We start from the raw sequence: 22,469 nt of genomic DNA, 5'->3' as shown, positions 1-22,469 counted from the left end.
TTCATAAGAAGAGGATGTTTTTACTAAGCTACTTTTCACTTATGTTCCAATTCTTCTTTGGTGTTTCTTTAGGCATCAGTCTTTCTGGCTTACTATCTAATGAAGTATTATCTGTTCAGAAAAGAAGGAAAATTACGAAAAGATTACATGGATGTATTATTTATCTGCTGATAGATTTCCTTTGTACAAAGGATTCCATATAGGGGCTACCTTATTGGTTCTTGGATTTATAAGGCCAGTATCTGTCCCACTTAAGAGTTATTGCATATAACATTATGTTCATTTAAAAGCATAATTAGACTATGGATTTCCTGTCAGAGGTAAGAAAAACAAGGGCCAGCATTGGGGAACATTGTTTCATACAGGGGATTACTCTGAGTCAGAGAGCTCCTACAGCTTCATTCATTTCTGACTTTGTTTAAATGAAAGAAAAAAAGAAAAGCCTTGAAAAAACCAGAAGCTTCTGTTGTTCTTTGAGGTGTAAAGCTCCCGACTGACGTTGGAAAATACCACACTATTCAAAACCTGACAAAAATAATCTGTTATTCTGCTCATACTTGGAAATTTTTTGGTGATAGTTTACTGTTAATGAATTGTGGGGTTTTTTTGGTTTGTTTTTTGTTTTTTTTTTTTTTTTTTTTAATGTTAAAGAGAGTCTATCCATTCAAGAGAGAGGCAAACTGACTCCTGCCCTTGGTAGTTTACTCTTTTAGTGAGCAGGATATCTGCTCCCCTGAATACCAAGACACGAACTCCGCTTGGAGAAACTTCTTGACTCACTGTGGGGGATCAAAGTCATGTGACATTCTTCTGCCCAGTGCATGTCACCTGATCTGACTTTCCCAGACAAATCACTCAAAAGCCCCTACAAACTCCTTGCCATCGCCGGGAAGAATGCAGGACTGTTCTGAATGGCATCTATATAAAGTGGGTCTCAGCTCACAGTCTGATTTACTGTGCTTCCTCCAGAGATTTTGACAAGTTTTCCAGTCTCCAAGTGCTTCTTTCTGACTCTCTCTTCTGTTGTGCTTTAACCCCATAATTAGAAGAGTAAAAGTGAGAAAACTCATGGGTTGAGATAAAGGCAGTTTAAAAAGTACAGCAAAAGCCATGTACACAAGCAAAGCAAAGCAAGGAATTCGTTCACTACTTCCCATGGGCAGGCAGGAGTTCATCCATCTCTAGGAAAGCAGGGCTCCATCATGCATCATGGTTACTGGGCAAGACAAACACCATCACTCCGGACATCCTCCCCCCTTCCTTCTTCTTCTCCCAGCTTTATAGACTGAGCATGATGTCATAAGGTATGGAACATTCCTTTGGTCAGTTGGGGTCAGCTGTCCCAGCTGTGTCTCCTCCCAGCTTTAGTGCCTTCCCAGTCTACTTGCTGGAGGTGCAGTGTGAGGAGCAGAAAAGGCCTCGATTGCTTAGCAACAACTGAAAACACCAGTGTTTTACCAATACTATCTTCATCCCAAATCTAAAACATACCAGCTGCTAGAAAGAAAGTTAATTCCATTCCAGCTGAAACCATAAAAGATTCTCAAGGTTGTAAGCTTGGTAGGGAATTTACTTTATTCTTTCCTATCTATAATCAAATTCTACTGAGTTCAAAGCATGGTTAACTGGCCCCAGGACCAGGCCTGCATCAAGCCATATCTTCTCTCAGACACGACTTTTACACTGTCGTCTGTTACACTCTTTCACTTTTCCTCTTTGACCAGCACATCTCTCAGGGCCTTGCTGGTATAAGTAACCACATTTTTTGTGCCCTTCCAAAACAATGTGATCTCACCAAAGACCACTTGCCTTGTGTTCAGCTTAGCTCTGCCGTTTCAAACGTGCTGAAGGTCTCCTGGGCAAGGCTCAATACTAAGACTATGACCTCTTTGATATGTCTGGGATCATCATCTACGCAGCATCAAGATCTTTTTGTAGTTCATTGATCCCTTTGTGCTAAGGTAACCTTGCCACCTATTTCAACTTTCTTTATACATTCTTAGGAAATGCATATCTGAGGTGCTCCTGAGAAGAGAAAATGGCTTGCAGTTGAATTACAAACCAAAGGAACACAAACCCGCTTCAGTCACTCGCTTCCTCTGCACTAATCCAGTACAACTACAGAAGTGTTTTAAACCAGTAGAGAAACTGAGCAGAAAAAAAAGGTCAAAAATTTTCCACTGATCGAAGGAAGTAATTATATCTCACCTACTGACAGCATAAAAACCATGCACCCGTAAAACCATGCTCAGTTTGGTGGCAACTCACTCCCAAATTCATAAAACATGTGAAGAAGGGAATGGAGGTCTGGCACAAAGCTATAAAGGTGCCTAGAACACATCTAAGCTGAGGCTGAGGGAGCTGGCTTTGTTGACTCACACCAAGAAGTAGTCAAGGAGGAGCCTAGGAACAGACCACAACTACTTGAAGGGCAGTTACAGAGATGAGAGAGCCAAACTCTTCTCTGCAGTAGCATGTGAGACAGCAGTGGCCACAAACTGAAGCATGGGAGGGTCCCAGCTGGGTGTCCGGAGAAGCTTCCTCACTGGGTTGTGGTGCAGCACTGACATGGGCTGCCCAGGAGGTGCTGGAGCCATCTCCGTTAAGGCTTTAGAGACTTGGTGAGACACGGCCACAGCTGACATGAGCCCCTGGTGTTGGTGAGAGCCCTGCCTTGAGTAGGAGGCTGAACTAGATAACCTCAAGAAGTCATTTCCAACCATCTTTGATTATAATTCTCAAATCCTTTTTTTTTTTTTTTTTTTTTTTTTTTTTAATGTTAAAGAGAGTCTATCCATTCAAGAGAGAGGCAAACTGACTCCTGCCCTTGGTAGTTTACTCTTTTAGTGAGCAGGATATCTGCTCCCCTGAATACCAAGACACGAACTCCGCTTGGAGAAACTTCTTGACTCACTGTGGGGGATCAAAGTCATGTGACATTCTTCTGCCCAGTGCATGTCACCTGATCTGACTTTCCCAGACAAATCACTCAAAAGCCCCTACAAACTCCTTGCCATCGCCGGGAAGAATGCAGGACTGTTCTGAATGGCATCTATATAAAGTGGGTCTCAGCTCACAGTCTGATTTACTGTGCTTCCTCCAGAGATTTTGACAAGTTTTCCAGTCTCCAAGTGCTTCTTTCTGACTCTCTCTTCTGTTGTGCTTTAACCCCATAATTAGAAGAGTAAAAGTGAGAAAACTCATGGGTTGAGATAAAGGCAGTTTAAAAAGTACAGCAAAAGCCATGTACACAAGCAAAGCAAAGCAAGGAATTCGTTCACTACTTCCCATGGGCAGGCAGGAGTTCATCCATCTCTAGGAAAGCAGGGCTCCATCATGCATCATGGTTACTGGGCAAGACAAACACCATCACTCCGGACATCCTCCCCCCTTCCTTCTTCTTCTCCCAGCTTTATAGACTGAGCATGATGTCATAAGGTATGGAACATTCCTTTGGTCAGTTGGGGTCAGCTGTCCCAGCTGTGTCTCCTCCCAGCTTTAGTGCCTTCCCAGTCTACTTGCTGGAGGTGCAGTGTGAGGAGCAGAAAAGGCCTCGATTGCTTAGCAACAACTGAAAACACCAGTGTTTTACCAATACTATCTTCATCCCAAATCTAAAACATACCAGCTGCTAGAAAGAAAGTTAATTCCATTCCAGCTGAAACCATAAAAGATTCTCAAGGTTGTAAGCTTGGTAGGGAATTTACTTTATTCTTTCCTATCTATAATCAAATTCTACTGAGTTCAAAGCATGGTTAACTGGCCCCAGGACCAGGCCTGCATCAAGCCATATCTTCTCTCAGACACGACTTTTACACTGTCGTCTGTTACACTCTTTCACTTTTCCTCTTTGACCAGCACATCTCTCAGGGCCTTGCTGGTATAAGTAACCACATTTTTTGTGCCCTTCCAAAACAATGTGATCTCACCAAAGACCACTTGCCTTGTGTTCAGCTTAGCTCTGCCGTTTCAAACGTGCTGAAGGTCTCCTGGGCAAGGCTCAATACTAAGACTATGACCTCTTTGATATGTCTGGGATCATCATCTACGCAGCATCAAGATCTTTTTGTAGTTCATTGATCCCTTTGTGCTAAGGTAACCTTGCCACCTATTTCAACTTTCTTTATACATTCTTAGGAAATGCATATCTGAGGTGCTCCTGAGAAGAGAAAATGGCTTGCAGTTGAATTACAAACCAAAGGAACACAAACCCGCTTCAGTCACTCGCTTCCTCTGCACTAATCCAGTACAACTACAGAAGTGTTTTAAACCAGTAGAGAAACTGAGCAGAAAAAAAAGGTCAAAAATTTTCCACTGATCGAAGGAAGTAATTATATCTCACCTACTGACAGCATAAAAACCATGCACCCGTAAAACCATGCTCAGTTTGGTGGCAACTCACTCCCAAATTCATAAAACATGTGAAGAAGGGAATGGAGGTCTGGCACAAAGCTATAAAGGTGCCTAGAACACATCTAAGCTGAGGCTGAGGGAGCTGGCTTTGTTGACTCACACCAAGAAGTAGTCAAGGAGGAGCCTAGGAACAGACCACAACTACTTGAAGGGCAGTTACAGAGATGAGAGAGCCAAACTCTTCTCTGCAGTAGCATGTGAGACAGCAGTGGCCACAAACTGAAGCATGGGAGGGTCCCAGCTGGGTGTCCGGAGAAGCTTCCTCACTGGGTTGTGGTGCAGCACTGACATGGGCTGCCCAGGAGGTGCTGGAGCCATCTCCGTTAAGGCTTTAGAGACTTGGTGAGACACGGCCACAGCTGACATGAGCCCCTGGTGTTGGTGAGAGCCCTGCCTTGAGTAGGAGGCTGAACTAGATAACCTCAAGAAGTCATTTCCAACCATCTTTGATTATAATTCTCAAATCCTGTAAATTAGAGGGTGACCATCTATAGATGTATTGTGTTACAGTGTAACACAATAGCAAAATCTTTTCAGAAGACTTGAATAATGGCTCAATTAGCTCAGCCCATAAATGTTCAGTGGTGTTCAAACTGGAAGAAGACTACTGCAAAATATCTTTATCACACTTGCAGGAGCGTATTTATCATCTGCTACCGTGAATATTTTCCTAGCTTCTTATAAATCTTTCTTATTAAGTTTTAACTAATTAGAAGTCATTGCACATCCTACTCTTTCATTATGAAGTTTCATATTCATTCCTCATTTTCTTTTAATCCATTGTCTTTGTAAAGGGAAATTTATCTATTCTGTTTTGAAATATAGAGATTTCATTCTCCAGTTTTGTCTTGGTAGTTGATCGACTTCAGAACTCATTATTAAATTCAGGAGGCTGCTCCAAATTATCAGATGTATTACCATGCTGCTTTTTAACTTGATAAATAATTTTATATTTCATGACATATTTAATAATAATTTTTCATAATACTTAAATATCTGTAAATTACTCTCAATTTACACTATTTTTTCTTGTTCTTAATTAGCAGCTTTTTCAACAAGAGTAAATTTCTTAATCCAGTAGAATATACGGTACGATGATATAATGAATATTAATTTTTGTATTCCAGTAGTTTCCTTGTATACATCCATTGGCTTCCTAATTCAAAATGGGATACTTTAACACATGTATAAAATAAGGGGAAGTTAGTAGGGTTGTAAAGGCATTCTGATTGTTTTTTATAAATCAAGGCATTGCCTTGGCTTTTCTGAAGGAATCTTATACAGGAAGTGTCTTCAGTTTACGGGTTTTGTTATTTATACGGTATAATTTAGCAGGAAGAGCTCACTTATTTTAAGTTATAAGGACTAATAGGTTTCTGATGAGCATATTTAGCCCATATTTAGCTTTTTAGGTATAGTTTAGCCCTTAGAAACCTCTAAGTCTTGCTCTTCTGTCACAGCTTTTTCCAGTGTGTGCTCTCACTTGAAAATTACTTGATTTGTTCTTATTTTTGTTTTGTGATGTATCAATACTATATGACATAACAATAATAATCATAATAATTCCTCTCTCCTGTGGGAAAGACATTTGTATTAAAAATATAATTCATAAGCCGAGCCACAGATGTGTACATTGTATATGTAGAAACTGAATGGTCTAATTTCCTTTTATAGAATTGTATAATCCTTTAAGAGTATCAAACAGTAGATAAATAGGTGTTCTTATATGAAGTTTGCAGGGATTAGAGTAAATTTCCTTGCTTTCAAGTCGCCCAGTCAAAAGTTAGGTGATAATTTGTAGCCTTTTGATTTTACAGTTGACTTAGCTCACTATTTCATACTGATATGTTTTATTCATATTGTGTATACCTCGGTTTTTAATTTCACCATTATAATAACTTGGAAGATTTTGAGAGAATTTCTTTCTTTAGAAGCATAAAACTGTATAAAAGGTTGATAATATACTTGTGTGCTCTAATTAGTTTTGACAAATCCTAATTAGAATAGACCTAAGAAAAAAAGGCACTCATGAAAGAGCTCATTACTGTTTTATTAGTGTATTGTAAGACTGTGGAAAAGGGGATAAGGACTCTTATATGCCTGCAAACTGTCAAATGCACTGCTCTGTGAATGACAAGAAAAGTGAAAAACAATCTGGATGTCTGATTTAAGTAGTTCTGAGAAAATTTCTTGTTCTGATATCACAGTGCTGCAGAAGATGTTGTTTACTGAATGAGAAAAAATGAGTACTTGACTTGAATCTCATTTACAGAAAGGCTACTTTCCAGTGAGCTGGTAGAGTGAGATGAGATAATATTGCAATTTTCTCACTTTCTGTGGTGTTTATACAATGTGAATGTCATCACATGATTCTGGGCACTGATGGCACAACTGTCTTGAGTTTTACCTAAAATGACAAATACAGTAGCCTTGAACCTCGTTTATGTCAACATAACTGAGGTCTCATAAAAATAAAGTAAAACATAAGTTATCTGCACTCAGTCAGCTCCCCTGAGAGCTGTATCTATCAGGCTGTACCCCCCAGTTAAAGACAGCCCTTTTAACCCACAGAGCAGTACTAATGGAAACACTATATGCATGACCACAGGACTGAAATGTGGGGTGCTTAACAGTTTCACAGATTCCACCTATATTAACATTTCTGTTTTTCTTTTTTCTCCAGTTAATTTCTACTTTTTCCACCTCTGATCATCTTTCCTCTAAAACACCTGCTGTCCACTTAATTTCTCCAACTAATCAGAAAGTAGTGTGTGGTGCCATGGTTAACCTGAATCAAGCCTCTTCGCTGGAAGACGCCTGTAACAAGTGGCAGTCAGCAACCGGGTTTTCTAAACAAGATTCATCTCTCTACTTTGAGTCTGCTTCCCATAGTTCACCCCCCTCCATGTCTAAAATATCCTTTTCTGCATCAAGTAGTTGTTACCCCACTCCTCGATTGTGTGATAACCTACAAACACCAAGTCTCTACACCCCTCTCTGTGCTTGCAAAATGGGAGACTTTGCCACATCCTCCGCTCCAGCAAAAAGCCCAAGTCTTTCCCCCGATCCTCCACGTTCAGCTGAAATTCAAGGATCTGCAGCTCAGCCTTTATCCCCCAGTTCTTCCAAAAGATTGAAAGCTTTATCTCCTGTCCCTGTACATATAATAACACATTCATTATCTCCTAGCCCTAAACCTTTGTCTCCACCCTCTCTTTACGGCTCCTCTTCGACCATATGTAGCATAAATGAGCCTTGCACACTAACGTCGTCTAGAGGAAGTTTAGCAAAGTCAGGAGTCAGATCCCCTCTGCCAACCCGACTGACTCTCTTAACTGCTATTTTGAGATCAGGCTCTTCTCAGCGGAGACCACTTTCCCCTGCTTCTTGTCCCACGTTTTCTCCTAGCTCCCTTGGATCCTCAACACTCGCAATAGATCAAAAGTCAAAAACAACCCCCCCAACCCCCAAGAAATCTGTTTCAAGCCCTCCAATAAGGCCAGATTCTCCCAGCACAGAGGAATATTGGCTTTCAGAATGGACTCAGCATCTGCTTTTACCCTCCAAGCCTCATCCCACTCCTAGAGCGAGGTCCCTTTCTCCTAGAAAGTACCTTCCAATCAGAACGCTTTCTCCAGACTCCCAAAGTCCTCTGTCATCCTCCGTCTCCTCACATAGAACATCAGTTGCCTCTCCAGATTTGCAGTCTAGTCGGCCTCCTCCTTGTCCCCCAGCACTCTCTTCCCTTGCACACCCTACCTCTCCTTCTCCAGAAGGGCTGTGCTCTGCTGCCTCCAGGTCCCGAGCACCTCAGAAGTCTCAGAGAGTGCACACTTACTCACCCATCTTTACCTGCCGGTCATATCCTTTGCTTTCTTCTGCCAGCCTGAGTGGCAGATTCTCCTCCACCCTAGAAAAACACTCATCTCCTTCCCCAAGTCTTTTGCATTCAGCTTCTAGGTCTAAATCAGATTTATCCCAAACTTCCGTTCAGGAGACGAGTGCCTCGACTACTACCCCTTCAAGTGCCTCAAAGCAGAGCTCTCTCTCACGGCCCCATTCTACTCCACCAGTTTCACAAACTGGTAATATTAATTCCCATCCACTGCAGGTCAATTCTTCATTGGTGCACACAAATTACAGATCTAATTCCTCCTCCCCAAGACCTGAGCAATCTGCCACCTCACCAGTGTTAAAGTGCAGATCTCCTGTCTCAGACAAGTCACCAGGCACACTGCCAGCAAGACCCAGAGAGCTGACTTCACCACAATCTTTTTCCCTGCCTCCTGACCATGAAAACATCAAACCCAAGGTACTCTTGGTGCATGCTTATTTTCTAACAGTTCTTTGTCCCTGTGGGAGAAATCACATCCGTGTGGCACAATGCTAGTGAAATAGATGAGCTGTGGAAAAAATGTTTTAAAAGGAACTGGTTTTGTATTGGTAGCAAAGATAGCAAAGACTAAATCCTGCCATATCAAATTGCTAGCAGTGTGTTCTGTATTATCATAGAATCATAGAATGGTTAGAGTTAAAGGGCCTTAAAGACCACCCAGTTCTAACCCCCCTGCCCTGGGCAGGGACACCTCCCACCAGACCAGGTTGCTCCAAGCCCCATCCAGCCTGGCCTTGAACCCCTCCAGGGATGGGGCAGCCACAGCTTCTCTGGGCAACCTGTTCCAGTGCCTCACCACCCTCACAAAAAAAAAATTAAAAAAAATTATGGGGGGAAGTGTCTGTAGGAATCCTTTAGCATAAAAATAAAATACTTTATTCGTAAGTGGGAGGAGATACTACTGAAGATGGATTTGTGTCCAGTGGTTCTGATATACATTTAGTGCACTTATCCTTGAAGCTCACTTAAAAAACCGGTGTAAAAAAAAAAAAAAAAAAAAAAATTATGGGGGTAAGTGTCTGTAGGAATCCTTTAGCATAAAAATAAAATACTTTATTCGTAAGTGGGAGGAGATACTACTGAAGATGGATTTGTGTCCAGTGGTTCTGACATACATTTAGTGCACTTATCCTTGAAGCTCACTTAAAAAACCGGTGTGTCAAAAATAACCCATAGAGCCTGTTCCATACGCCCCATGTTAACGTGACTCCCCAGTTGTGTCCAGTGGTTCTGACATACATTTAGTGCACTTATCCTTGAAGCTCACTTAAAAAACTGGTGTGTCAAAAATAACCCATAGAGCCTGTTCTATACGCCCCATGTTAATGTGACTCCCAATGTATTCCCGCTGAAAGTAATAGAAGTGTGGTGGTCGTAGGTGCAGGGCTGAGCTGGAAGCAGCTCAACCTGATTGGTGTGACCTGGCTGTCCAGGGACAGCCGACTCCCAAAGACAAGGATAGTCTCCTGCTTCTTGCCTTTCTTTGGTACAGACAGAAGTTGAGGGGAAAAAAACAACCAAATAAACTAAAAAGGCCAAGCTTCCTACAACATGGGCTACTGCAAATATGAAAGTCACACAGCTGACAGATCACCCACACTCCCGCTGTTTGTCATCCACCCAAAGGCGGGAGAGCCCCGGCAGAGTGAGAATAAGCAAAGATGGCAATAGCTGCAGGAGGGCTTGGGGACCTAGTCGTGATTTAAACCAACCTCAAGATAAATCTCAAGAACGGGAAGGGGAGAAAAGGAAAGGTGATCAAAAAACATGCAGCAGGTAGGTAAGAACAAAAGGAACTGCTATGCAAAAAGGAAGAGCTGGTGGCAGAAAACATCAGAGCCGCAGAAAGCTTTCCAGCCTCTTTTATCTTATCTTTGCACTCTGTGCCTCCTCTTGCTGATATCTGAGCTCTGCCCATCACAGAAAGGCTATCATAGTTTATTGATTTATTTGTTCACAGCACAAAATCACAGCCTGGTCTGCCAGATCAAGTTGTGTCAGATGTGTTCCTAGCAGCTTGGCCGTGGCAGGGGTGACTTGAACTGCTTGGAAAATGTTAATTGGAAATGAGAGGTTGAAATCAGCACAAAGTAGCAATTGTCATGAATGGTTCTTTTAAAAACAAACAACCCAAGAGGAACCATTGTGCCAAGCACAGCTGGACAGTGTCGCTACACTCTGTCAGTATTACTTAATGAAACACAAAATGAAATTGTAGAAATTCCAAGAAAAAAGCCCTGAGACAAAACTGGAAGGCATGGCTGAGCCTGCAGATTGCAAAGCAGTTGCAATTTCTGCCAGTCAGAGCAATGAGCACTGTGAGAGTCTCTGGCAGTAAGGACATTCTCTGCTTGTGACACTGAGCTATTGCCTGGGTTTATACCTTCAGAGGTCATTACACCCACCTACTGTCCCTTTTCCTGCTAATCCTGCTTTATCGTGCAATACGGTGGCACTTTTGAAACTGCCTCACCACCCCCTTGAGATGGGGAAAGCGTCCACCAATTTAAGAGACTTGGACCATTAGTCTGTCACAATTTTTAGTCATGCAGACAAAGCCAGCTCCACTGGGCATGCAGAAGGTCTGAAATCTCTAAATTAAATGCAGCTGGGTGTTCAGTGCAGGAAAGGTCTCCTGTGCATTTAACATGTAAGGCTGAAACTTCATTTACAGTTAATAATAGTGTGTGTTCAACACCTCCTTTTCCTCCTGCTCTCATTTATTTCCATACCTGGTTTATGGTATAGCTCAATGAACTTTGCTGATGTGCTAATGGTAACCGGGCTCTCTGGTAACACTCCAGCCTCAAATCTCAGTGTATTTCCAGAGAAAAAAGGAAAAGATTGAGGAGAGACAAGACTAACATCCTAAGCAGCGTTTAGATCTCTTTATCAGCTCATTTTTAGAACTAGACAAAAAAGCAGGTTGCTTCCTCTGATGACTGTTGATGCATGATAAAATTTTTGCATGTATAAATGTGCTAAATGAATATTAAGGAAAGCAAGGATCTAGAACTGCTTGACTTTGGCATGTGAAATTTTTCAACCTTAATGTTGCTTCAACAGTGGTTGAAGCAATATTAAGGCACGTATTAAACCAACACCTATTAAAGCAGAATTTGGACATTAGATGTACTTTTCAGTATTCACATCAAAGTGTTACATTAGCGTGATATCAAAGTAATTCTGCAAAAAGGATTCTTTAATTGAGGGCTTTTACATGCATGCACCAATTCACACAAACCAAAGAATCACCTATTAACTTATTTAACTGTTTGCATTTGTATATATAAACACATGTGTTTTTCTATGCTTCATATATTTATCTTTGTTCACCAATGATTTAAAAACATGACTGTTTTTGAAAGTGAATATAAATGTAAGTCCACAGATCAGTGTGAACTGCGAACTGTAGGTGATCACAGGACACAAAAACTATCTCCCTGGACTTTGCAGACACTTTGATAGTGTCCTCATGGACCTAATGAACAGTCAACACTTTGATAGTGTCCTCATGGACCTAATGTAGCAAAATGAACAGTTGGATGGAGTGGAGACAGATAAAATTGCTGGTTCTACAGGAATAGATTAGAATAAAAACTGCAGGCTATTGTTTGAAAACTCTTTGCAGTAGTTTCATGGGTTACCATTCCTACATAGGCTTTGATTTTTCCTAGTTGAATGTCGTACAGGAATTAGTTTCATGGGTTACCATTCCTACATAGGCTAGTTGAATGTAGTACAGGAATGCATGTACATCTCCCCAAAAGAGCTGGGGAACAAACTTACTGTAGCAACAGGGAGCTCGGCGCAGCTGTAAAACCTACCCCAAAGCAGGAAGGGTTACTGATGAGGAGCTCTGCACTCTCACGGTTAATCACTGATTTTAAACCTTTAAAGGTATGCATCTAGCACACTTTGCGATGCCCTGCGGGTGCCCTAGGTGATGACTTGAGCAAGAAAATCAGGACATTTTCCCCAAAACTTCCCAGGCTGATATTTGCCTGAGTTTGATACTGGAGTTAATTTCCTTCTGACTGGACCACAATGCAGACCAGCAGACCTAACTGTCCATGGCTGTTTAAAAATATTGCTACGTTCTTATGAACCAGATTATTAAATGGATTTAGGCATTGTAGAGTAATTTTAAGTAATGCAAACCGATGTCTTGAGAAACATATTCATATAGATGAGAAACTGAATTAAAGACTTTGCCCTCATCTCAGACACTGTGACAATAGCACATTGTGCACAGGTATCTGCAAGTGATGAAGCACATTAAAGCAGTATATTTTACATTTTACCACTCTGATATGTCTTTGTTTAATTCATATAACAGTAAAACTAACTTGAAAATGGTCACAGTATTCTCATCGTATATGATACCCATCTCATCATATGTAAAAGTCCATGGGCTAGTGGAGACACTGCATTTCATATACATGTTTAAATAGATAATTTTCTTGATTGAATATAATTTAAAAGTGAACAAGGATACATTTTGTGGATATGCAAATTTTAATGTTTGGAATTTTGGTCTGCCATCTTACTTCAGTGTGCAGTATTTTATGTTTTATCTGCATATAGATTTGTACATACATAAATATATATATGATCCTACATACATTTATAGCAGTGTTGCTGTTCAAATGTTCAGAGGGCAGGATTCAACTCACATGACTTTTGATGTCTGGAAGTTAGATATCCATGCAAAAGTTGGCCAATTCTATTATAACTAATTAAGAGAATACATTGTATTTGCAGGATGATTTTATTTTACCTTTCTAGGTGCCTATTTTGGGATGAGATGAATTATTCTGTAGATGTCTGTGACTATTTTGGGATGAGATGAATTATTCTGTAGATGCCTGTGTCTAAAATGCATTAGTTTTGACTGAAGCACCTAAACGGTAGACATCCAAGTTAGAATCACTGTAGATATCCATGCAAAAGTTGGCCAATTCTATTATAACTAATTAAGAGAATACATTGTATTTGCAGGATGATTTTATTTTACCTTTCTAGGTGCCTATTTTGGGATGAGATGAATTATTCTGTAGATGTCTGTGACTATAAAATGCATTAGTTTTGACTGAAGCACCTAAACGGTAGACATCCAAGTTAGAATCACTGAGTCTCATATAAATTACTACTCCTCCTCAAAAAAGGAAAAAACAGTGCTTTTCCAACATTTACATTGATCTGCTTTGTCAGAATATATATTCAATTATTGACTTCCTGAATATCTATTCAGTCTCCAACTTCTGACTAAGAGTAAAGTTGAAAGAAACATAATATGCAGAGAAAGAATTAAAGACTGGTGTCCTAGTCTTATTTCAAGAGAGGTTCAAGGCTGATATAAGTTTCTCTTATCTGAATTAAAATTTTGGCCCCTCTGCTGTCATCAAGAATTTTATTAGATATAAATAAAAGTGACAAAAATCCAACCCAAAGTACAGCATGCTCCTCAGCCCGTTATCTCATAATCACCAGTATTCACTGTTGCAGACAGCAGAACATTCAAAAACCTGAACTGGGTGACTATTAGAAAAATAATCAGCCAATAACTTAAAACACTATTATTATGTGGATTTCTGATTTCTTATTAGATTGTTGCTGAAAAGGGATCCATGTCACTGTTGCAGACAGCAGAACATTCAAAAATCTGAACTGTAACTTTATTTCTGGGTGACTATTAGAAAAATAATCAGCCAATAACTTAAAACCCTATTATTATGTGGATTTCTTATTTCTTATTAGATTGTTGCTGAAAAGGGATCCATGTAATGAATCCTTACTTAATTGTTAAAAAAGTAAATTCCAGCAGTCATGTGATAAAGAATCCTAGTTCTTGAACTCATGCAAGTATAGAAGAATCTCATCAATCATTTAAAAATTACTGAATTCAACCTCCATAATTGCAAAGAAAATGTAGGAAGTATGGTTTCTAAAGAGTTAAACATAACTGGGCAAGCTAATGTAGTCTAAAATATAAATCGTTTAAAATGAATAATTTTTAAGGCTGATCTTAGAATTTTTGTACCCAACCTGTGCATTTTGTATGGTTTAGATTGTCAGTTCTGTGTGCTTGGTTAGAGTGTGAAAGTTCCTATACTTCTGAAATATTTGTTTGGGTGGTAGAATTACTTATTCAGGAGCTGAAAAGCTGTGACAGAACTTAAATGATCTATCCACTCATGCAAGTAATTCAGCATTTAAGGATCCTAATCAGTCTCATTAAAGCCAATCACAGAAAATTCTCTGACTTAGTGGTCCAGGATTACACTACACAGCAGCAGTTATTGAGGCGTATGCACTGACAGAAGTAGCTGTGCATTATCATATCAAACCACAAGCAAATTTGGAAAAATTCACAGCCTCAGGATTACACTACACAGCAGCAGTTGTTGAGGCGTATGCACTGACAGAAGTAGCTGTGCATTATCATATCAAACCACAAGCAAATTTGGAAAAACTCACAGCCTCTCCTGATATTCATTTAAGGACAGTAGTCAGCAGAAAGTGGTCAAAATCACTTTGGAAGTTATAAGCTGGTACAGGGATTTCAGTTTGTCCTACTTCATTTCTAAAACTGAGAGATGTCCTTTAAAAAGTCCTTTAAAATCTTATTAAAACCACTAGATTTTCTTTAAGAAATAGCTTTCCTGGGTAATACGTAAGCATTGTATTTTTTCAACGTGTCTGCAGGACAACTGGAATTGTCTTTCATTCTGTCATACCTTTCCCCTCTCTTCCCTCTCTTCCCTCTCCCTCTTCTACCCTGTTTTACTGCTCCTCCTGCTTTCTGGTTTACCCTTTTAGCAGTACAAGATCAAGACAAGCTACAAGGCATTTGCAGCAATCCCTACAAACACATTACTCATGGAACAGAAGGTTAGTGTTTGCTCAAAGACATGGGAACTGCGTTGTAAATTTGAGACCATTCGACCTCATGCACGTGTTCTGACATTTCCGTGGGGTACGTTGAAGAATGTTAAGCTCTGGGAACTAACTGCTCAGGATTACAAGGCTAATCATTTTTCACCTTCCACTGAAGATCAAAGCCTTCACTAATCTGAAATTCTGCAAATACATTTACTGTAAAAAAAAAAAAAAAAAAAAGTGTCTTAAAGGAATTGCCATTGATGTCAACCAAAGTCTGGTTTGTTACTGGAAAGTGCCTGGAGCACTGCTGTTCTGGGACCCACCAATCATAGGTCTTGGTCAGTTAATCATTATTTAATGGCTATGCTTATACTAATAAACATCCCAAGATACACCAATTTGACCCACTGTATTGTTAAACTGTGAGAATGGTCCTGGCCATTGCACTGGCCTCCCTTAACTACCATTTCTCAGACAACTTCCCTGAGCACTTCAACAGTTAGCATGAGCCAGGGGTCCTTTCCCACTACGTAGTCTGGAGTAACAACCTTTTTCTACAGGGTAAAATGATAGATCCAAAGAACAGCCTTTAGCGCATTTATTTACTACCAAAGACACAGCCGACAAAGGCTGGATTGTATAGTCCTTATTGAGATAATGCAACTTTTGTAACTTTGGAAGTCAATTTAAAATTCAAATTTTGCATGAAGTGTTCAATGTATCCACCAATGTCTATTAAAAAAAAAAAAATCCCAAATTATTTTTGCACAAAAGAGTAGCCCAGTAAGTTTAACAAAAATTTTCTATGATGAGCAATGAGCGAAATGTCTTTTATGTTTAAAGACGTGCTTAATCACCTTGACATCCAGTTTATAGCTTTATCAGAAAAATCTTTCCATTCAGGACCTAGTTCAGGAACTTAGCCTCTGATTAATTTCTGTAAGATTAAGCATTCCTAACTAGACATTTAAATATGTATTCATATACATAGCTCAGTTGATTTCACTAGAAGTTTGCAGAGCCAGAGACATTGGAGAGAGTGAACTTAAATATGTAAAAGTTTTGAAGATGATAATTCTGTCCTTGAAATATTACTGATTGTGACCTAGTAATTATCAATTAACTGCTATAAATTAGATTATTTTTTTTTTCAAAAAGAGACATTACTTTCTTTTCCACTGTTCTTTTAATCTTGAATTATTTTTTAAAACATTTTCATAAAACCTGCTCCTTCCCTTACTTAAATCTTGAATGCACTAATGAAGTTATGTCTGCTTTAGCATGTGATGCAGATCAATAGAAATGGCCCAGTAGAGGCAAATAGCTGATGCAGGGGATCCTGCACAGAATATATTTGGGGAGGGTTTGGTTTGGGCAGAGTGCCTCTTAGTGGCTGGATGCATTTGGTGGACTCCTAAAGTGCCACTTCATGGTTGACTTAATCGAAAGGTATGCAGTTTGTGGACTCTAAGAGAGCACCACTCTGCAAACCAAGGTGACTAGGTGACTTTGAGCAGGGTATTCACTCTGAGAGCACACTCCTGATGTGACCTAGTGGGTTAATGTCAGCCATCTGATTGCACTTTTTCAGAAGAAAGGGGATCCCTTTTGATGCTGTTTGGGGCATTGACTCACAACCTGCATGTTACTTATCCTCGATACATAAAACTGAATTGTATACTCTAATGCCAGAAAAAGTAATGACTCAAAAGATATATGTGTTTAAATAGACTTTTGGTTATCCACCGCTTTATTGAAAATGCTAGCCTTGGTGTATCCTTCAGTAGCAAAAGCACAGTCATGTAAAACTAGTAAGAAATCAATTTTCTGCTATAGGATTTGCCTTCGGGAGAGGCTTTTGACTAATTTACTTTGTAAACCATGTATTTCAGCCTGCCCTGACTACATGTTTTCTGTCATCTTGGGAATTATAGATAATAATCTTCTGTTGATCTGTACCAACAGCTAATTACAGTGCTCCGAAGCTGGTGTTGTTGTATTAACTGACATGCATTTAGAGTGTGGCTCTTAAAGGAAGCACAGATGCACAATGGCACACACAGGACCCATCATACCAAGCCCTAATATCCAAGTATTCTTCTCAAAAATATTGGGGAGGGAACTGACAAGGAATTCGTGCTACATTATAGCTTGATGACAGTATTTATGTTGCTGCCATTTTGTGTAATGCATTTTGAGCATTGGATTAAAAAGAGAGAGATTCAAGTCAATAAGATTTTAACTACCTCATGTTTTATTAACTTTAAAATAATGGCTATGTGAAGAAGTTTTTGAGTGGTTTTTTTTTTCAGAAAGCCAGACAGGCATGTAATATCTACAAGGCACAGATATTACTGAGCTGAATGCATGGTTAGGAATAGATCATCTGCCTAAAGTGCTAAAAAAGTGTTTACCTATGCAATTGAACTGGAAATGCACATTCTCAGAAGTCAACTTTTTCCACTGTGTGAGTAGTTATATTTTTTAATTTGAGTGGTCATGAGAAATAAGATTAGTCAGAACTGTGATGTGGGTGATCCTAGTGACAATTCATATGCAGTATTAATTTCATCTCATGAGAGAAAACTGCCATTGAAATGTCACGTAAGGTATGATGCTTTGTCTGTCTCTAAATTGTCTGCTTGTGTCTAAGTGTCCTTCTCAAGTCAATTTTTTCTTTTGTGTGTGTGTAGATGCTTTAATTTCAGCCAGCATTTTTCACCTTCTTCTGATGAAACCATTAGGTTATCATCATCTTCATGGGTTTTCTAGAACATGTTCTTCTTATCCTCCAGTACTCTTACTTGAAGTGGATTGTTCAAATCTGTGCTCATTAGCAGAGAAGAAAAGGCTTATTGACCATATATGTGTATACTTTGGCAACCCCAGAAGAGGATTAATCTCATAAAATCTCGTAACTGGCATGCTTTCCAGCTGTTTGAATCTGTATGAACGTGATGTTTCTCCCATCTGTGCTCTGCTCAGAAGCAGCCCAATCCAGGATATCTCTTGGAAGATTGGTCTGTAACTTTCTTCACAGCCAGAGGAGAAAAAACTTGTCTTTAAGGGACTTACCCTCAGCATGGTCAGGCTCTGTCAGGGAGCAGCAAGACTGGGATGCTCCACAGGGAAGGTGAACTTGGAGACGGGGTGACCGCAAGGCTGGCCGGACAGTGTCCTCACCAGCAAGGGCACAGCTTCACAGTATCTGAGCAGGGAGAGCAGAGGATGGTGATAATGAGGTGGTGGTAGCCATAGCTAGCCAGCAGTGCCATCATAACCACACAGATCTACAGGCCATGAGAAGGGCCTCTTCAGCACAGCAGATGGTAGAAGAGGAAGCTGGACAAGTTTAATGTAGGCATAAGGCAAAGGTTTAACAGAAGGAATTAATTAACCATTAGAAAAAATTTCCGGGGACTGAAATGGGCTCTTTAGCACAGAAATTGAAAAATCAAGAGAGGACACTTTTTTGGCACTTCGTACAGTAATTCCAGGCAGTTCTGTGGTTTAAAGAAAAGGTCAGACTAGGTGATCACTATGGTTCCTTCTGGCCTTATTAACGTTGAGTCAGTGAGTCATCCCTTTACTTACACTCCCTCTTGTATCCTACAGTTATATAGATCTGATCACAGTCTAATTTAAAATTCCATTCCTAATCAGATAGTATTTGAAAAGTAATGCATCTATTACTTAGAGATTGCATTTATCAAATATCTATAAAAATATCTTTCAGTTAAAATAGATAGTGATGAAAAGTTTATTTCAGGGAGCAACAGAAAAATTTGTAATTTCAGGTAGACAGTCTCTTAAATCAGATCATACTTCATCTTCAGAATTATGAAAAATTTGCAATGTAAACCAAAAACTCTTGGATGCCTTGGAATTACAAACCAAAAGTCTTCTCTTAACAATTCAGTGGTCTTTGGTCTGCAGCAATGTCTACGCAGGGGAATTTGGGTTTGCTGTATTCATCCAGATACACACCTCCTCTGTGTGCTGATTGGGGTGGAACTTCCCTTATCTGGGCGTCATTTTGACATGAAGCAGACCTGAGCAGGGGGGGAGAGGCGCTGCAAATGTTCTGCTCAGCCTTCCTCCAGTCTGAACTCTGGTGAAACCCGGATGATAAGATGTGTGATGAAGCACACCTGCTTCACAGTGGAGGCTTATCTCACACTTAACAAGTCTTCTGAAAAGCACAAGGTGTAACTGGCTATGGATTGAAGAGATGCAAGTGAAAGTACTATTGACTTATCCGGCTTGTATTTATCGAACAATTACAAGTAGAGAACTGTATTTTCTATTTTAAATAAATGTAGAAAAAAAATCCTTTTTCTTGCAGAGTAAATATCTTAGGTTATTGATTTTACCTGTTTATGGCTGTTCTCCATGTTTTATCTTGTCATATTGAATTTGGCTAACTTCAAGATGCCAAAGTAATTGCATCCCATCACCTACACAGAAGACTGTCAGCAGTGCAGTATATTTGCTTTGTGGAGGGAAAAAAAACATTTTCCTTCTCATGCATAAGGATGAGTGAGGTTTTTTGTTGTTGGTTGGTTTTGTTTTTTTTTTTTTTTTTAGTTTTATTTTTAATGAAAAGAAAGAAATACAGCTGAGGAAATATGGTAGTGACCTGCTACACTGAAGACCCAGCTTTAAGTTCTTGCCCTGAGGGAACTGTTGTATTATATACTGTATTATCAAACATCCATTGGTATAGGGACTCATCGTGGCAAATGCAGAATCAAGTTGTTCCTTGAAATCATACAGCAGGAACTTGGAAGCCAATTTTTCCCACTCTCAGATGGTAGACTTAACTGCTGGACACAACTGTTGGTAGACAACTGCTGCTATTATGAAGCCTGTCAGGAGCTTTCTGGACTTGGAAAGCATTTCTGGCAACAGTTTGCTAAGAATATTTTGATTAAAAAAGAGAATATTTTGATAAAAAAAGATATTGTTTTCCCCAGGTACTTCTAGTGTGCACTTACTAGGTGAATTTCTTACATCTAGATTACGTGTTGATGTCAAAACTCTTCTCAAGGCTAGAGATAAATACCTAGTGGTAAGAAAGAAAGAAAACAATTTGTGTAAAGTGATAAAGGACCTAGCTCATCTGTAATAATAACCAAGCCTGTCAATGTAGGAGCAGGCTATGAGCTCCCTCTTTCCTTAAGCCTTGCAGCTTTTAGTATTAATTATTTTAGAAGAGGAAAAGTAGTCAGGTATTTTCAGTATTATCTCCCAGGACCTTCAAGAAATAAGTTAAAAGAACTAATGGTATGTGAATTTCTTTATTACAGATGGATTTTTTGTGTATGTGCTGAGGGCCTAGGAAAAGATATTGATAGGGAAAATTTGCAAGAGAAATTAAAGAGGAAACTTCTTGGCTTTTCCTCAGCCCAGGGTTTTCACAATACAGTAAGAAGGAGGTTGTGTCAGGTCCTGGTTACAATATCTGTGATTTTCTTCTACTATTGATGTGGTTCATTGGTAGATGAAACAAAGTTCTATATTTCCTGTGTGTTGCCAAGAGGTTTCACTCTTGTAACACAATATTGGAGAACCTGTTCAGGTCTTTTACCGGTATCCTTTCAGCTCTGATACAGATTTATCAATCACATAGCTTGGGGCAAAGAGGAGGGAAGGGTTGTAGTCATCACTGATGTCAATGGCATATAAGCATACACCCCCAAAGTTGCCCTTTCCAAGGAAAAAAGAGTAGTTCACCAACTGGTTATTTTGTCTGAACATTTACATTTTGTGACAAATACATTTACATTCTCTAAATTGCACTCTTCTTTTAAATTGTGGTCCCACTATTGTTTTTCATATATGGTACAAAAATTTGAATACTTAAATAGGAATGCTCCACCTTTAATATTGTTAGACGATCAGCATAGGAAGTGAAGCTTGAATACTGTTGATAACACTAATCAACAGTACTGTAGATAGCACTAATGCTCTAAATTAATCATAACATTATTGCAGGATAACTACAGTAATGAGTTCAGAAACACTAGTCGTACTTTTTTAATCTCACATTTTTCTCTATGTGGGAATGTAAAAAAAAAGCATGACTGGAAAAAAGATTGAGCTGTATTTTGAAAAACTAGCAGCAGATTAAACAGTACATTTTCTTTGTAGAGGTGATAGGGATGCCTAAAATCTAGTTCTCTCTGTTTCTTCTTTTTCTTTGGAGGACTTGGGCTGTTCATAATGGGAAAAAAAAAAAAGAAAAAAAAAGAAAAAAAAAGAGATAAAACAGTGAAAGAAATTAGATTAATCATTTTGAAGATTAAAATTTTCCTTCCCCAAAGGTTCAAAAAGGAAGGAGAATGCTGTAGCTTGCTCTAGCGTGGCTCCTACGTGATGCACATATCTCAGGGGGACTGTAGAGCGCATAGACCTTGGTGCTGTGCTCACCCGAGTTCTTTAGTCAATGAAGACTCCAAAAGGCAAAAATATTTGCATACCCATTTTCTACTGAAACTGATGGAAGTTCAGCACTTAAATTATCCAGAGTCTTGGTTCTGAACAGAGACTTGTGGATATGGCTGTAGTTCCTCTAGGAAGAGTCCTCAGTATCTTCTGGGTAGTTGTTTCTTACTCTTGATTGTGTTCGTTCACCCTCTCTCACTATTCTGGTGAAGTGAATATGAAACAGAAACATGCATTTTTTCTTAACAACTATTTTACTATGTTCATTACTGTACTGGTTTCATGGGTGATTTGAGAAACTTCGAAATTTCTCCATTCTGAACCCAAGACTGATTAAAATTTGTTGGGTTTTCTAACTCGCATTCAGACTTATCATCTCTCTACAACAGGCTGCTTTGGCAATCCTGGCCCTAATAGGTACTCTAATGACTCTTCTACTTCATTTTATCACTTCATTTTATGTTTTTGAGAAGAACATAATCTCGACTGAAGCTGAACTGGGAACATGGTACTTGAATGTAGTGCTGAGCCCTCTTTAGCTGTGGCCTCTTCTTCTACAAGAATGTCTGTTCTGAGAATTTAGCTGGGTAACAGTGATGAGACAGCAAAGATGAGAAAGACTATTTATCTTTTCATCTTCTGTCTTGGGATAAGATTACATTAATTTCTGTATGTCAAAAACAATAATTCTTTTATTTTTTTCCTTTGTACTACAACTGCTCCAAGGCCAACAGGTTTGTCTAGAGCTGGAGAGAAGGGAAAATATCTGTTTGGAAGGAAACTACTTGGGATAAGATTACATTAATTTCTGTATGTCAAAAACAATAAT

The 22,469-nt window shown here is 39.3% G+C and overlaps 1 protein-coding gene across 5 annotated transcripts in view; it reads left to right on the top strand.

The window, feature by feature from the left end:
- The window catches only part of MLIP (muscular LMNA-interacting protein), a 135,506-nt gene that overhangs the window by 68,122 nt on the left and 44,915 nt on the right, over window positions 1-22,469 (top strand). For 2 of the 5 annotated variants that reach the window (XM_014948938.1, XM_014948936.1), the window contains exons 4-5: window positions 7,097-8,725; window positions 15,131-15,202. The exons of 1 other annotated variant lie outside the window; for it this stretch is intronic. In XM_014948938.1, the coding sequence (XP_014804424.1) occupies window positions 7,097-8,725; window positions 15,131-15,202 (1,701 nt within the window). The remainder of the gene's footprint in view (window positions 1-7,096; window positions 8,726-15,130; window positions 15,203-22,469) is intronic. 2 more of the 5 variants (XM_014948937.1, XM_014948939.1) reach the window with 2 other exon arrangements.

Source organism: Calidris pugnax, unplaced genomic scaffold (assembly GCF_001431845.1).
Source record: "Calidris pugnax isolate Ruff unplaced genomic scaffold, ASM143184v1 scaffold141, whole genome shotgun sequence".
In the NCBI taxonomy this organism is placed as follows: Eukaryota; Metazoa; Chordata; class Aves; order Charadriiformes; family Scolopacidae; genus Calidris; species Calidris pugnax.
The sequence above is the reverse complement of the archived record's forward strand: the minus strand, read 5'-3'. Positions and strand labels throughout refer to the sequence as shown.